The 15,134-nt window shown below is 41.6% G+C and overlaps 1 protein-coding gene across 1 annotated transcript; it reads right to left on the bottom strand.

Annotated features, from left to right (window-relative positions):
* Positions 1–2,300: 2,300 nt before the first annotated feature.
* HOXB4 (homeobox B4) lies at positions 2,301–4,882 on the bottom strand. Its single transcript, XM_053263633.1, has 2 exons — positions 4,369–4,882; positions 2,301–2,736 (listed from the first exon to the last, which is right to left on the bottom strand). The coding sequence occupies exons 1-2, from the start codon at positions 4,787–4,789 to the stop codon at positions 2,411–2,413; spliced, it is 747 nt and encodes a 248-aa protein (XP_053119608.1). The 5' UTR covers positions 4,790–4,882; the 3' UTR covers positions 2,301–2,410.
* Between the last annotated feature and the right edge of the window lie 10,252 nt (positions 4,883–15,134).

The following is a 15,134-nucleotide window of genomic DNA, read 5'->3' as shown; positions in this document are numbered from 1 at the left end:
TATCAAAGCAGATCACACACGTATGTATAAATTAATTTCAAATAATAGAGGATTGCACTGTTACTCCTAACTTTATTGAAATATAAGTTTTGATAGTACAATAAAAGCAGTAAAATAACGCACTATTTGAATAATGGATAGAACGTGACCCAAGGGAAGGTTATTGGGATATATTAACCCTTGTGTTGAAAAGACTTTCTCAGATAATTCTAAAGGTAGAATGCAGTGGGAATTTCTCCTGCACAATCTCCATCAAAATGAATGAGACCTCCATTTCAATGGGGTTCCTGTAGCAGAACTTCCCACTGCATTCTGCCCTAAGCCAGCAACTGAGTTAAGGCTGTGTTAATTTTGGAGAGGAGATTTGTTAAAAGAGAAAATTATCATTTGCTTTGTATGGTATCAGACACACACACCCCTCCCATATTTAATTTGTAACTTAGAACTGGAATGCTATTTCGTCCTAAACAGTATTTTCGATACTTTGTATGAGAAAGAAAATGAAAATTAATACAAGAGCTATGGAGCACAAAAGAAGTCATTTGTCTTCTTGATTATCTATTTGCTTGTCAGAGTTTGAGCTATTGCAGTGGCTGGCTCCTTTGTAATATAAAAATACACGGGAAACCTGCAAACACCGAGAAACATCTGTGCAAAAATTATGATCATTAAGTGCATTAAATACCTTGAAAAAGGTAGATGCTAGGAGAAAGAAAGAAAGAAAGAAAGAAAGAAAGAAAGAAAGAAAGAAAGAAAGAAAGAAAGAAAGAAAGGAATTGAGTAACATCTGTTGGAGAACATACTGGTGCTTTATAGTTTGGATAGGCAGAAATTAAACGATCAGACTAGAAGTTGAGTTTGAACCCGTTTGGAAGGCAAAATGTAACCACATTAATGCATGCTTAGAAGAAATAAATCATCCCTTATAAGGCTTAGTTGTAGTTAAGGAGGATATACCCTATGGTCAAACATCTTTTGTTTCCATTAGGGGAGTGTAGGCTTGCAAACGGACAACAATACAAATCTGATCGAAAGGAAAAGGGATTTGCAAACTATCAGAACAAAGGAATTGTGTCGCTGCTGTTACTGCTGCTACAGCTATTCTGAAAAACACAGACAGCCATATTCACAATTAAATGTTTTATTTCGGATTCATTTTTCCACCATGGATGGCTATGTACATGTTCTTATGAATATCACACAGAACAACGAGAGGTAATTATACAGAACTGGAGGAGGGGGCATTCTTTTCCCCTCTCCAAAGTCCTCTGGAATCACACCATTTCGGAATGTCATGTATATAGAAGAAAGAGAAAGAGTCTGAAAGACAGACAGAGTCAGAGAATACAGTAAACGCATATTCCATCCCTCTCCCCTTACTTCCCAAGGGAATTCCCTGAAATCCATCTTTATGCACACATTCTATTCAAAAGCAGGAGTGAAGACAGCGGAGGAGCATCCTTATTTACGAAGCCCACCCCCATAGCCACTGGAACCCAGATGGCCTTATATTATAATCAACTTTATAGACCTAAATGTTCAGCCCTTCTCTGCTTTCCAGGTCTTCCAGGTTAGGTAATTAACTTGAAGATATATTTTTTTAATTGCATTGGTTGCTCCTGTCTCCCGCCCCACCCTCCCTTCCCTTTTCTTTTCTGGCCCCTCCTTGAAAATTTTCCCCAATGGCGCCTCTCCTTTCTTGGGATATTGTAATATCACCATCCAATGAAGAAGTCCTTGGAGGGCTTGAAGAATTTTATTTTCCCCTTCCAACCGCTCTCCCATCTAGGGCCCTGTTAAACAGCTTTCTGTAGCCTTGGGGAAATGGAGAAATGTCTGGATTGAAACTGGGTTTGTGGCTTTTAGAGGAGGAAAAAGGGGGACGAAGAGAGAGGGATGCCGAGAGAGAAAGAGAAAAAGAGAAGGGGGGGGAGAGAGAGAGAGAGAGAGAGAGAGAGAGAGAGAGAGAGAGTCCAATTCTCCTTAGGTGAAACTGGGCCTCATTTATTAAAGACGACTCTGGCTGTCGAGCTAATGGCTGGCATAAGGTCCTTCGTTTGTACGCGAGAGTAAACATGACAAATGGGCCCGAGTTTGGCTTGATTAAGGATGAAAAAGGGATCCATCTTAGCCAAATCTGAAAACCCCTATCTCCTATAGAACAGAGAAGCTAACCCCCAAACACAACCCTGCTTTCCGGCCAACGGAATTATCCCCCCTCATTCTCTTTTGTTTCCTCTCCCCTCATATAAATAATGTTCCCGCCCACCCACTCGCCCCCTCCCCCGACGCCCCCTTGTTTCATCCTAGGGGAACAGTAAAGCCAGGACGCTTCCTCCCTTTCATACATCAGTTCTGAGCGCACACGTTCTCACTCACACTCACACGCAAGCACACACAACACGCTCTGTTATAGATTGGTAGTAGGATTGGGGGTTGGTCCATTGGTTCGGTCTTGGGGGCCTCCTCCCCCATCTTGAGCAGGCAGGCTGGCAGCAGAATTAGACCGGATCTTGGTATTGGGTAACTTGTGGTCTTTTTTCCATTTCATTCTCCTGTTTTGAAACCATATCTTGATCTGGCGCTCGGACAGGCAAAGCGAATGAGCAATTTCCACCCGTCGCCTCCGGGTGAGGTAGCGGTTGTAGTGGAATTCTTTCTCCAGCTCCAGTACTTGCTGCCTGGTATAAGCTGTTCTGGAACGTTTCGGCTCCCCTCCCGTATAGTTGGGGTTGACTGAATGAAGAAACACAAGAGGAGGAGGAGGAGGGAGAGAGGGAGAGAGGGAGGGGAGCAGGACAGGGTGGGGGAGGAGAGGTTGGAACGTTACTATACTGCCCCTTTAAAAAACAAGCGATCTTCTTTTGGAAAACAAAACAAGGGGAATGTGGCAGTTAAAAAGACAAAACAAAACAAAACACACCCCCAAACCATACAATGTTTCAACAGGCTGGATCCTTACTTCCGAATCCGATTAGGAAGCAAATCCCACTGAATTCAATAGAACTTACTCTCATATAATTGTGCATTGGATCGCAGCATCATATTCCACTCTCTGGTCACACAGAGTAGGAAATAAGTCCCTTTGAGCTCGGGGCACTTCCGAGTACACATACATAAGACTGAATTCTGCAAATCCATCAGTTCTTGGAGGTGGATCCAGATGAAGGATCCGTTCAATTTTTCGAACTTTGAGAATAGCACACGTTTATTCGAATTGCTTCAATGTGGATCTCTGAACATGTATCTCCTCCCACCATGAACACTTTTGCCACTGCATCTCATATAATTTTATCTTCCCATCTGCCTTCCTACCTAGCTACGTCTCTGTCTAGCTTTGCACAACCCTAAAGTCTATGAAAAGCTCACACAATATGCGTGGCTCAAACTCGCTGAAACCCTCAAAACCTTCAACTATTCTTAGCTCCCGAGTAGTTCCATTGATGTGACTGCAATTACTCCAAAGGCTAGCGGCATTTGAGATCTCAAAGTTAGTGAAGCCGGAGAGAGAACCATTAAGTTACAGAGTCCAAAATCACGAATTGTCCAGAACTTCAGTTTTAAAATATCTTAGAAGCTTATAGAGAAACATAAAGAAAGGCAAGGGTAGAGGCACATGCATATATGAGCCAAATCCCTAAAAGTACTCCGATCCTTAGGTGTGAAATAGACCTGCAGCCCGTTACACACCCCATCGAAATCAGTGGTGCTAAACAGACATAGACCCAAACACTCCGCCTTAAGTACCTTGTGGATCGTGCTAGCATGCTACTATTACCTAATGTATGTACGTCCACTTGTATCGAAGAGTTGACTGTGCACCCCAAAGTTTTATAAAGTTCTATATGGAAAACAAATCTTCTAAACACACTGTTCTTGAAGTCAGTGCCACTGAACTCTATTAAATATCCCTTTAAGTACTCCGGGCTGGAAGGCACTTTTTAAAATCTCAAAGAAAGATAAATTAGAAGTTGACTTCCACTCACTACTTCTACACAGATGTGTGGAAATAATAATAATAATAATAATAATAAGGATAAACAACCTTTCCGTCCGCCTTAAAACTTTCCTTGATGAACGATCCAAAGAAAGAAAGAAAGAAAGAAAGAAAGAAAGAAAGAAAGAAAGAAAGAAAGAAAGAAAGAAAGAAACTGGAGGAGGATGTTAACAGGGACTTCAAAGGCAGTTGGCCAAGAAGAGCAATAAAATTTATGGAGGATGTAATTATAGCGCTCTGCAAACAGGGAGACCATAAATCTCCAAGGGGAATGGTTCTTTTACAACGGGGGCAATAAGCTTTTTTTTCCCCCAACAAGACTTTGAGGTGCAGGTTAGTATAAAGCGAAAGGCACTTTAAGGTTCACTTACCCGTGCTAACATGAACCTTCTTCATCCAAGGATAAACTACCGGTTCTTTGCAAGAGGATGGGCTTTGGTTGAGAGAATTTTGGCTACAGGAAGGCGGTGGGCTTGGCGTGATGGATTCGCAAGTGTGGTTTGGTTCGGAGAGGTGGCTTTGAAGTCCAGATGGAGCGTGAACATGCTGGCTCCTGGGAGATAGGACCGATGGCTGGTGCCCCGAGCCCTGACACGGAGGATAGGATGGTTGGTTACAGGCGGACCGCGCTGGGTACAACGCCTCGTGTTGGAAAGAGTTCTCTTCTCGCCTCTGGCCGTTGAAATATTCCGGAGAATGACTGGGAAGGTAATCGTGCTGGGAATATTCTTCGCATGGTGGGAATTTTGGGTCCACATAGTTGGAGTTGATCAAGAAAGAACTCATGGCCATTAATTTTGGAATTGCAACGGCGCGCGCGCGCCGGCACGCACACTCTCGCTCACTCACACACACGCACACCCCAAAAATATACTAAAATTTATTCCTATTTCGTCCCCCCTCCCCTTCCCCCTTCTCCCTTCCTCCCCTCCCCTTCTCACTCGTTTTCCTGTTTCTCAGAGCCCTCCTACTTTTGCCGTCAAGTGAACAAAGTTAGATGTCCATGTGACCCCAGGAACCAATGGAAAGGTTGTCTGGGATTCCCGGATAAGGAAATAATCAAGAGGGTGAAAGCGGGGGGCGGGGGTGGTCTTTTAGCCTTCCCTTGCAAGCACACATTCAACTTGGAAGCAAGTTGCATTAAAGTAATCATTAGACTTACTTTCCGAAATAATGCATCAGGACCTATGTGGGACTCCGAATAGCGGAACTGACAATAAAGGCCCTATATGCCTTTTCTTTTTTAAAAAATCTGAATCTTTTTAATTGCATACCCCAAAGAATACTGGGGTTCCCATAATCTCTACATGACCAAGACATCGCAAATTCCAGCTGTGCTCCCCGCCCCGCCCAACACACACTGTTAAAATTATTGTAGTAAACACTCCATTCTCCTTGGAAGGTTTTGTCTTAAAGTCAAAATACAAAATATTTTAATTGGAATAAAAAGGATATTGAGAGGAAAGCAAATATTCTTCTAGGTCGATGTTACTTTCATCTTCTCTAGCTAGTGCTTACATTTTGGTTATGAAGGTAGGTGATAGAGTCGGGCCAGTGGCAAAGACAGATAGAGCTCATTTGAGATCGATAGAAACGTCATTAACAAATTCGGGTTACCCATCCCTTTAAAGGACACTTAGCTTCTGGTTTAGACTGGTTCTTCACCCCCACGCCCAGCCAGGGGTAGAAAACACGAAAGAACATTGAAATGGAGGGTCAAGCAAGGCTAGGGTAGATTATACCAATAATAATGATGATGATGATGATAATAATGATAATAATGATGATAATGATGATAATAATAATAATAATAATAATAATAATAATAATAATATGAACAACCATCAAAAACCTATTAGTGCAGCCACATCAGAAATCACCCAAACCATTAAAATCAATAGGTGCTTTGCCATGAACTGGAGAAGTCAAGTCCTGAAAAACATAATACACATCCAACATTCACATAGATATGAATGGCAGTGTCATTAGGACTCGCTATATCCATACCTTTTGTAAGCCATCGGGGCAGAGACTTGCTGCTATTTTGTTCTGAGTGGAGCACCCTTGGCACTGAATAAGTTTACCGGCAAGAATGTCCCTCCCACCCTCCTCGCAGCTTATAAATGGGTATAATTCTAGAACAATTTCTGCAGTGATGAGAAATGTTGCTCTCTCCCTGCGATCTGTGGAGCAGAAGATACCTGAGTGAGAATCATCCGATCAGGATGATCACACCGCGGTGGTAGAAACACGCAGCCTGTGAGGTGGTTTTTCCAACCAATAGCAACATATGCCATATATCTATATGGAATCATCCTCCTAAGAAAAGTATTCTATGATTTACTTTCTCCTTTTTCCGCCTCCTTCTTCATTTGAGGGCGCTCCGTAGCGTTTGTGTCAACTACATATTCCCCTAGATGCGAATTTGTGACGCAGCTTCTTTTACACAAATTCGGATCTACAGGGTACATACAGAAGACAGAGAGACATCTTCATTTGGCTACCAATCTTCCACTTGGCTTACAGCGAATAACATTTTTTTTAAAAAAAGGTTGGCGGTGGGGTTTTTTTTTAAAGGAGACAGTATATTTGGAAATATTTTCTTTCAACACACACCATTATGTCACAGAGTTGCAAAATTGCGGGATTATTAGCCTGAACCTCTAAGACAACCCGGATTTTTTGTGGATTCTTCACAAAAAGAATCCTGATTCAGAGTTGTAGTCCGAAAAAATTAATAGGGAAGGAACGATGGATATTAGGTAAGTAGACAGACTTGTGGACCAAAAACACTGACATAAATTCCCTCCCGCTGCAGTTCAAGCAGATAGATCACGGTTATTAGAACTGTTATTCCAACGAAAATTATTACCCTTTTGTCAGATATCGTTGTAATATGAAATAACGTACACATATCAGAAAGGTTTTTTTAAGTTCTTTGGATCACATAATTGGTCTGCAATTGATAATACAGAAAGAAGGGAAATTGGAAATCAAATATCAAAACAGGTAGGATAACAGGGTGTAGCTTTTTTCAAGACAATTCCTTTACACCCCAGGGAAGAAGGAAGGGAAAAAGGATCAAAGGCATCTCGTTTCCGAAACAGGGGGATATAAAGCAATAAAATATGCATCTTTTGTGGGTAGGAGAAGAGGAGAGGAGTGCGGTTTCCTGTAGACAGCTGTTCCCTGTAATGGTGTTGGAAAATAGAACTGGTTAAAAAAAACACAACCGACCCCAATCTTCTTTTAGAGTAATAATAGTGAAGGGTAAAGTAGGAACAAGGAAGCTTCTTCTTCTTCAGGTAGGTTAGTGTTTCTAACCTCAGGTTCTGGGCGATTTATTCTCTGTTTGCTTATGGACTGTTCATGGACTAATCTTTCTCATGTCATGGCCACAATCACCAGAATTCTGACTTCTCAACATCTAAATATATATCTAAGGAGTGTTATTTTTGCTTTTAAACACCATCCAGTTGAGGGATGATTTTTAAACTACGAATTACAAACAGTTGCATAGAATCCTCAAATACCGATTAATAGATCAAAATCACAAACAAGACAAGCATATCTTGGACAGAGAGAGAAGTGTTCTGATGAACACACTTGTTCATGTAAGGGTGTTCGTAATTTTTGTTTTTAATCCATCATGTTAGGGAACAAAGGAAAGCCTCAGAACATGCACTGGAACGTTTCTTTTGCCCCCCACCCCCCAAGAAAAACTTTAAGTCGTGAAGGCTACATTAATGTATAACCCACCTCTACACTATTTCCTCCATCAACAGATATTGGTCATATACAAAGTATGGGTCTAAGTGATATTACCATATTAAAACTTCAGTGCTAAACACACTTAAGAGGGAATATTGGAGATTATGGGCCTTTCTTAGGAGTAAACATGCATAGGATTATGTAGCACGCTATATACCATTAAATGCCATTGAAACCCGCAATTCTAACTTTCAGGTGAATCTACTTAGGATGGGGTTGTCACATCCTCTAGGATTAACAGCATCAGCTCTCCAAAGCAAGCTGTCATCCCTATCCTAAACATATTTACTTGGAAGTAAAAACTGCTGATTTCCACCGGATTCCTTTTCAGGTAAGGATGCGGACATTCACTAACTCTAGAAATGCCCTAAAACATTTTAAGAGGTGCGGGATTCAGTTCAGCTGACACGAACACACAATTTTCTCAATGCACAGTGGACTATTTGACCACGGAAGTTTATGCAGGAATAAACTTGTTCAGCTTTAAAAAGCCTAAAGATTTGTTATTTCTAGGTAAAATGTCATTGCACTCTTATTCAACACAGATTTCAATGAGGCTTTTGTAAAAGTAATGTTGGGAGGAACTTAAAGAAAAAGTCGGAAATAATAGTTGCAATTTCCTACTAAGAAGACACAACCTAACCATACTGACTCGAATAATTTATTTAAATGTGGCTTACTTCTAAGTAAGTATGCTTAACACTAGGGTCACATTTATAGAGTTACAGGACAACTTTGATGGGCAGAGAAAAACTCTCAAGTTTTCCCTCGAGGAGATCTACAAAGGTAAACTCGCTACACCTTTGATGCATCCCCTCTCCTTTTCCGCCTGACCCAGATTTCTTTCCGATTTAATTTTTCCTATTTCGTCTGTAGTCAGTCCAGTGCTGTCACAAGACATAGGCTCTGGGGGAAACGAATAGCTCGGCCTATTCTCCCTCCCTCCCTCTCTCTGTCTCCCCCTTAAAGAGGCACCACCACTTTTCTTTTCTTTTCTTTTTTTACAACCCCTCGTACAAATAGACAAACGCGGGTTTCATCTCAGCATCACCAGCACCCCTAGCGTCTGGCAGAAATTTTAGATTATTTCCCCCTCTCTGCATCAGTCTCCGCACATCCAAAATCAAAAGATAAACCATGTTCCCACACTATCCTACCCACATATACACCTCTCCCCCTTCCAGACCACCAGCCTTTTCTTTTCCTTCTTTTCCTTTTTTCTTTTTGTCACTTTCGATTGCTCTAATAAAAACGTCTCAACTTTTCGGAAGTTTGGAAAGACACGTTTAGCCCAGGCATCTTCTGCATTTCAAAGAGGCAAGCTAATGAAGCCCTGCAGACAGAGCTCCGTAGCAGATGGGACCATGGGACGCTGTAGGCATGCTTGGTACAATAAAGTTAAGCCAGATAGAACAGGTCGGTTCGCCAGTTCTTTCTACACAGGGTATAACACGTTTAAAGGTCCTGGGGGAACTTTGCCAGAAGCTAGAGATTTCACACGCACGCGCACACACAAGCTGCACACATAACCAACAAGATAAAGCACCTGCCAATACAAATCTTAAGTTACTATTTCAAAGGATCTAGAGACACAACTCTCAAGGTCTTTCCTTTCCATTAAGAAAATCAGTTACACAAGGAAATCAAGCTCTTTTCTAACTGCTTTGGACATAATGCATACGGGGCCCCCCTTTATCTTACCGGGAGTTTGCGCAAGAGAACTTCCCAGTGTATTGCGTCCCTTGATTTTACTTTCAAAACCTAATTTAGGTACGCACTGCCCTTCCAATCACCACAACCCCACAGACAAGACTACAACACATTGACCGGGAAACAAGCTCCAATGGCAGGCTTACTCCCAAGGAAATGCGTTTAGGGATCGAGCCTTTTTGAAATCCCATCACTTTTCCACAGGTTGAGGGCTGGGCTGCCTGAAGCGTTCTCCTCACCACAAACTTCTCCCCGCACCCCGAACGCACTTTTGCAGTCCCCAAGGTACAAAATCTGAAACGTTGCAACCCCATCTCCCTCTTGCTCACGCAGTTAAAAATAATCATCGTTTCCAATTCAGGATACCAAATGCAGCCTTCTGTTCCAGACAGCCCAGCCGCAACCACAAAAATGCAACCTCTAATACCAACCGGAAAACTGGATCCCTCTGCCGTATCTTCCCCGCTTCCATGTCAAAGATTTCTCCCCCCATAGGAAATCTCTCTCTTTTTCTTTCCTTTTTCAGCGATCGTCTTAAAAAGCCTACGGAATAGCTGGCTACCAGCGTGCAGGAAGCTATAGGCCTAACTGAGCGTTTTCGGTTCGGATACCCGCAAGTTTTCGTATTAATCTCCATACTTTGTCAGTCTTTGTTAAACAGCTAGGCGTGTCCCGAGCGCCTCCAACATTTTAATATTTGTTAGACGCGCTGACCTGAGTTTCACCCCACTCCGGGGCTCTCCCCCTCGCATTTTCTATAATACGCTTGCATAGTTCTCTCGGTCATATTGAATTTTACCCAGGTCATTACTTTGGAGGGTGGGGGGAGATGCCTCAACGAGGAATTTTAATGCGGACTTTCCTCTACCGCTTGCAAGTGCCAGCGACTTCTTTATCCTTTTTTGTAAATGTCCGTTCTGTATATGTATGTGCATATGTCTGCAAAAGATACCTTTATTTCTCGATTTATAAATATATGTGTGTGTGTGAGAGAGAGAGAGAGAGAGAGAGAGAGACAGCGTTAGAGAGAGAGAGAGAGGAATATCACACCAACCCACTAGTAATCCAACTGCTCTGACATCTGAAGGAAAACTTTAAGTTGCCACTTAAAAATTACACTTGCCACCAACAGGAGAGAGGACTTTTCCAAGCAGAATTGAAATATGTTATAGAGCAGAAGGAAAGAGCCTGGGGAAGGAAGGAAGGAAGGAAGGAAGGAAGGAAGGAAGGAAGGAAGGAAGGAAGGAAGGAAGGAAGGTTGGTTTTCTTTTTACACCAGAAGCAAAATTTAAATTACATTTTTCAGTCAAATATTACCTATTTCATATATTCCCACATCTACCACAAGATTTAACTATACCCAGAAGGACATTTGGTGAAAGAAAACCGTTACCTTTGAAGACACCAGAGGTGTTAATAACTCATCAAGGGTCTAGGAGGTTCTAGAACATAATAGATCGTGGATATTTGATTTTTTATTTTTGATTTTTTTGGCTGGTAGTGAGTGTTGCTGGATTTATATGCTGTACCTTTATAATCTATGCTACAGGTATACATACACGCAGAAAGCTGTGAAACCACACTGGGCAAAGATTTAGCATAATTCCTCGGAACGCCAATTGGCATTAAAGCATTGCTATGAATAACTAATTACACTAATTGCCTTGAAGAAGCAGCCAACCTCGTTCTTGTCCAGGTTCTCAATATTACACGGGGATATAAATGTTGCCCAATAGTAGAGACCCGCCGGCTTCTCCCTTCTAGTTTTATTTATTTCTAAGAGCTCTTTCTAGACGTCTGGACTATGCCTGCAAATGGAAACTTCAGGGGTAGGATGTGCAGGAGGTCTTTGCTAGGAGTAAAGTGAGCTGGTGTTTCTGAGCCAGGGATTCATACCTGGATGGTTTGAACCTTCCGGAAACAAATGGGAGTTGCTACCCATTTAACACCTCCCCCTCTTCCTTATTATTGTGCAAACCTGGAGTGGTGATAACTGTCCTTCAGAGATAAGTGAAGTAATTAAAGGCGCCTCCAGATGGATTGTCCAAGTTACTCTTAAACGGTAGCCCATTTATGGAGATATTTCATAAATACCATGCAAAGCCTCTGCAATTCGTTAGAATTAACCTCTGTCACTTTACACACACACACTCTCTCTCTCTCTCTCTCTCTCTCCCCCCCCCCCATTTCAACAAATCTAGGAATATATCCCAATGGGAATAAGAATGCATATTTGGAAATGATGTCCAGTAACTTATTTGGGACTCGTCTCTAAATAAACGCACATTGGATCTTGGCGTTAGTACGACTGCCACTTTGGGATCGGGCTGTAGTCTGTGATAACGCCCTCCTTAAACTCGTTAACTGGAGCAGTCCGAATTAGGAACAGTCCAGCCCACAACCATTAAGTCGATTTAATAGCCGATCCTAAACACATCTCAATCTGCAACTTGTCCAAGCAAGGGGCTTAAAACCGCAGCCTGTCAGTCTTAACTTTAAATATTTATATTTTTGGTTTATCGACTTTACTCGCGAATGTTGTGTTTAGGACTGGAGTCTTCTTGAATCCTTAGCAGGGCTTTGCATCCCAGATCCTGTGCAGGCTTCCTTGGAAACAAATCTCACTTGTTTAAATGAGACTTGCTTCCAAGTGATGCCTTTAGGATCTGCACAGGATCAATGAGATTCTAGTTAAGCAGGGTACTTCGGTTTATCTGGGATTACGCAGTGACTCTTTCGTTCCTAATGCATATTTTCATACGGATTGACTGAAGTGATTTTCATATAGAGGGATTTCAGTTAAATGGGATTTAACCGGCTAAAATCCAAGATAACTGTTGAACAGGGGTATAATAAGGAAGTTAAAACAGAACCTAAACTGGTTCTTTATTCCTTGGCTTTTTGTGAATTGTTTTAAAAGAATTATTTTTCCTTTCACCTATTTTCCTAGAGGAATACCAAGACCATTTGAAATGATGGAGTTTCCTCCCCATGGGGAAAACAAATCCGAATTTATTAGCCCCCTCCCCAAAGTATACCCTGCATTAATAATTCTAAGAAGGAAGGGCGACATAAATCCAAAATATGTACATGCCAAAGATAAATAGGATATTTATCTAATATAAGGTTTAACAGAACCCACTACCACTCTTACAACAATCGTTTTTAAAGTTAATTGGTCAGCCAATAAAATATTCGATTATTCTGCCGTTTAATGGAGTAATGCACGAATGAGTCGATTCAGTTTAAAAAACAAAAACACTGAAACACCTCTATGAAGGCACTTATAAAAGAGTTATAAGGGAAGTGGGCAATTTCTCTGAAGTGTGAAATAATAATCTTTAATATTTTCTTTATACATTTTTGGAAATATGGATTTTTTTTTCCTGCTTAACATGCACAAACGCACACAAAAAAGGCTGCCAAATCGTTTAAAAAACAAGCTAACTCAAGGCCCATCAGGATAATAGAAGATTTCAATAAAAAGATACTAATCCAGTTTCATTCTTTTGAGGAAGGAAAGTCACCACAGCAGTTTTCTTCCCTAAACGTTTAGATATAAAACAGATACATTGTTGTTGTTGTTCTAACTGTTATAATATTCTGCTCAGGAGGAATGGATATTGAGCCTGACAGTCCAATAATCTGATAATCTGCCGTTAAATATTTACTGGATTTGCGTAGGAGAACGCCCTTCATATATGATTCTAAAGGATAAGGTCAGGATCCAACAATAATTTCTTCTGCCCTTTCTACTCTATTGAAATGAACGGCAACTGTGTAGGACCATATTAGTTAGAAGAAATTTCACTTTCTTAACTTCTCTACCTTAGTTAAAATTCGGAACTCTGTTTAAGAAGTCTAAATCCAAAGTTTTTAAAAATGCCTTTGGGTATAATATTTACCCTAGTTTTATTCCCTCTGTGTATTAGTATTAGTATTAGTATTAGTATTAGTATTAGTATTAGTATTAGTATTAGTATTAGTATTAGTATTAGTATTAGTATTATTGAAAACAACCCTGTACTTTCTTCACATTAATATTTTTATATGTATGTTTCCAGTTATGTTTTTACTATGATTCGTACATTAGCACACACCTCTAACTTTGCAAATGTTTCCCATGAGACGATGCAGAAGATTACAGCAATTATTATAATGATAATATTGTGTTATGAATATATTTTAATATTAACTGTGAACCAACAAGTCAATGTGCTGAAATAACAACAACAACAACAACAACAACAACACCCTCTGCTACTTTACTCATATCTTGCTACCTCTTATTCTAGCATTTTAATCTGTTGTACATGATCGCATCAGTCAAATACATATAGGCGTATCTATAAAAATGTTTGGAATATAAAAGTTAGATCATGCACAGGATTTTCGAGATCTGTAAAAGGGCATTTCGGAGGCAATTTCTCCTGCGCAAGCGCCTTTGCAATGGGAAGGGGCATTACTGATCTTTCCCGCAACATTCGGTCATTTAAGTGGGGCTTCCGCAGGAGAACTTCCCGCTGGACTGAGCCACAAATGTTGAAGAGTTCTACATATTTTCCTGAGAGAGGGAGAGAGAGAGAGAGAGGGAGGGAGGGAGGGAGAGAGAGAGGGAGAGAGAGATCTCCAGCACATCAGCCAATGTCAAGCGCAGAACACTGCTACTCCACTCTGGCCCTCTCTCTTATTCCCCCCCTTTCATAGGTCAGCAGTTTATAACGTTGGGAGCCGTATCTACACTTCCTAATTCTTACCTCGCGAACATATTCTCTCATCTCCGGCCAGTAAACAAGGAAGGGCCCTCCTTTCCCTCCCCCGCTCCCTCCCTCCCCCACCACTACGACACACCACTACCTCCGCCTCCCGCCCTCTCCCTCCCTCCTGTCCTCTTTAGCACTGACATCCAGTCTATCAGCCTCAAACACAAGACCGGGTCTCACACCGCCTAAACTTTTGACCCCTCGCCTTTTTGACCCTTGAAGCTATAATGGCGTGCTATCCAACCTTCCAAAGACCATATTCACCTCCCGAGACTACAGAACTGGTTTCTTTCTTTCTTTCTTTCTTTCTTTCTTTCTTTCTTTCTTTCTTCTCCCTCAACATTTCCAGTCCTTATACTTCCCAGTCTGCACTCGTCTCTTTAATTAGAGAGGGGGCGGGGGGGGGTAGAAAGGGAAGAGACAGTCAGGATCAACTCCTGGGCGATTATTTCTCTCTTTGATTCCACACGTTGCTCCGTTCTAATGCTTTGGCCTTTCTTCCCTCCGTTCCCACCTTCCTTTTAGAGTTGGGGAGCTAGAAAACTGCGGAAGACGGGGTGTGGGTGTTTTTTCCGAAGGGAGGGGAGAGTGGATTCTACAACGGTTCTTAGGGCGAACCTCGGTGGGGATAAGGAGGGTTCAGAGACCTCTCCGGAACGGCTTGGCGAGTACCACAGGACGGCTGCTGTGAACTGGTCTGAAGCGGGCTCTGCTGGCTGTATGGAGTTGTTACAAGCTTTGCAATGCGCCGCTTTTCCCCATCCCGAGCTCCCTACCCTCATCCCCAAATATTCTATGTTGCAAAGTTCATTCACGTTACGGGAATGAGTTTAAAATTAACAATCCAATGTTTTGTTAGATATTCAGGAATGACACATATAAACCATATTTCG

The sequence above is a fragment of the Hemicordylus capensis genome, chromosome 6 (genome assembly GCF_027244095.1).
Source record: "Hemicordylus capensis ecotype Gifberg chromosome 6, rHemCap1.1.pri, whole genome shotgun sequence".
NCBI lineage: Eukaryota > Metazoa > Chordata > Lepidosauria > Squamata > Cordylidae > Hemicordylus > Hemicordylus capensis.
The sequence above is the reverse complement of the archived record's forward strand: the minus strand, read 5'-3'. Positions and strand labels throughout refer to the sequence as shown.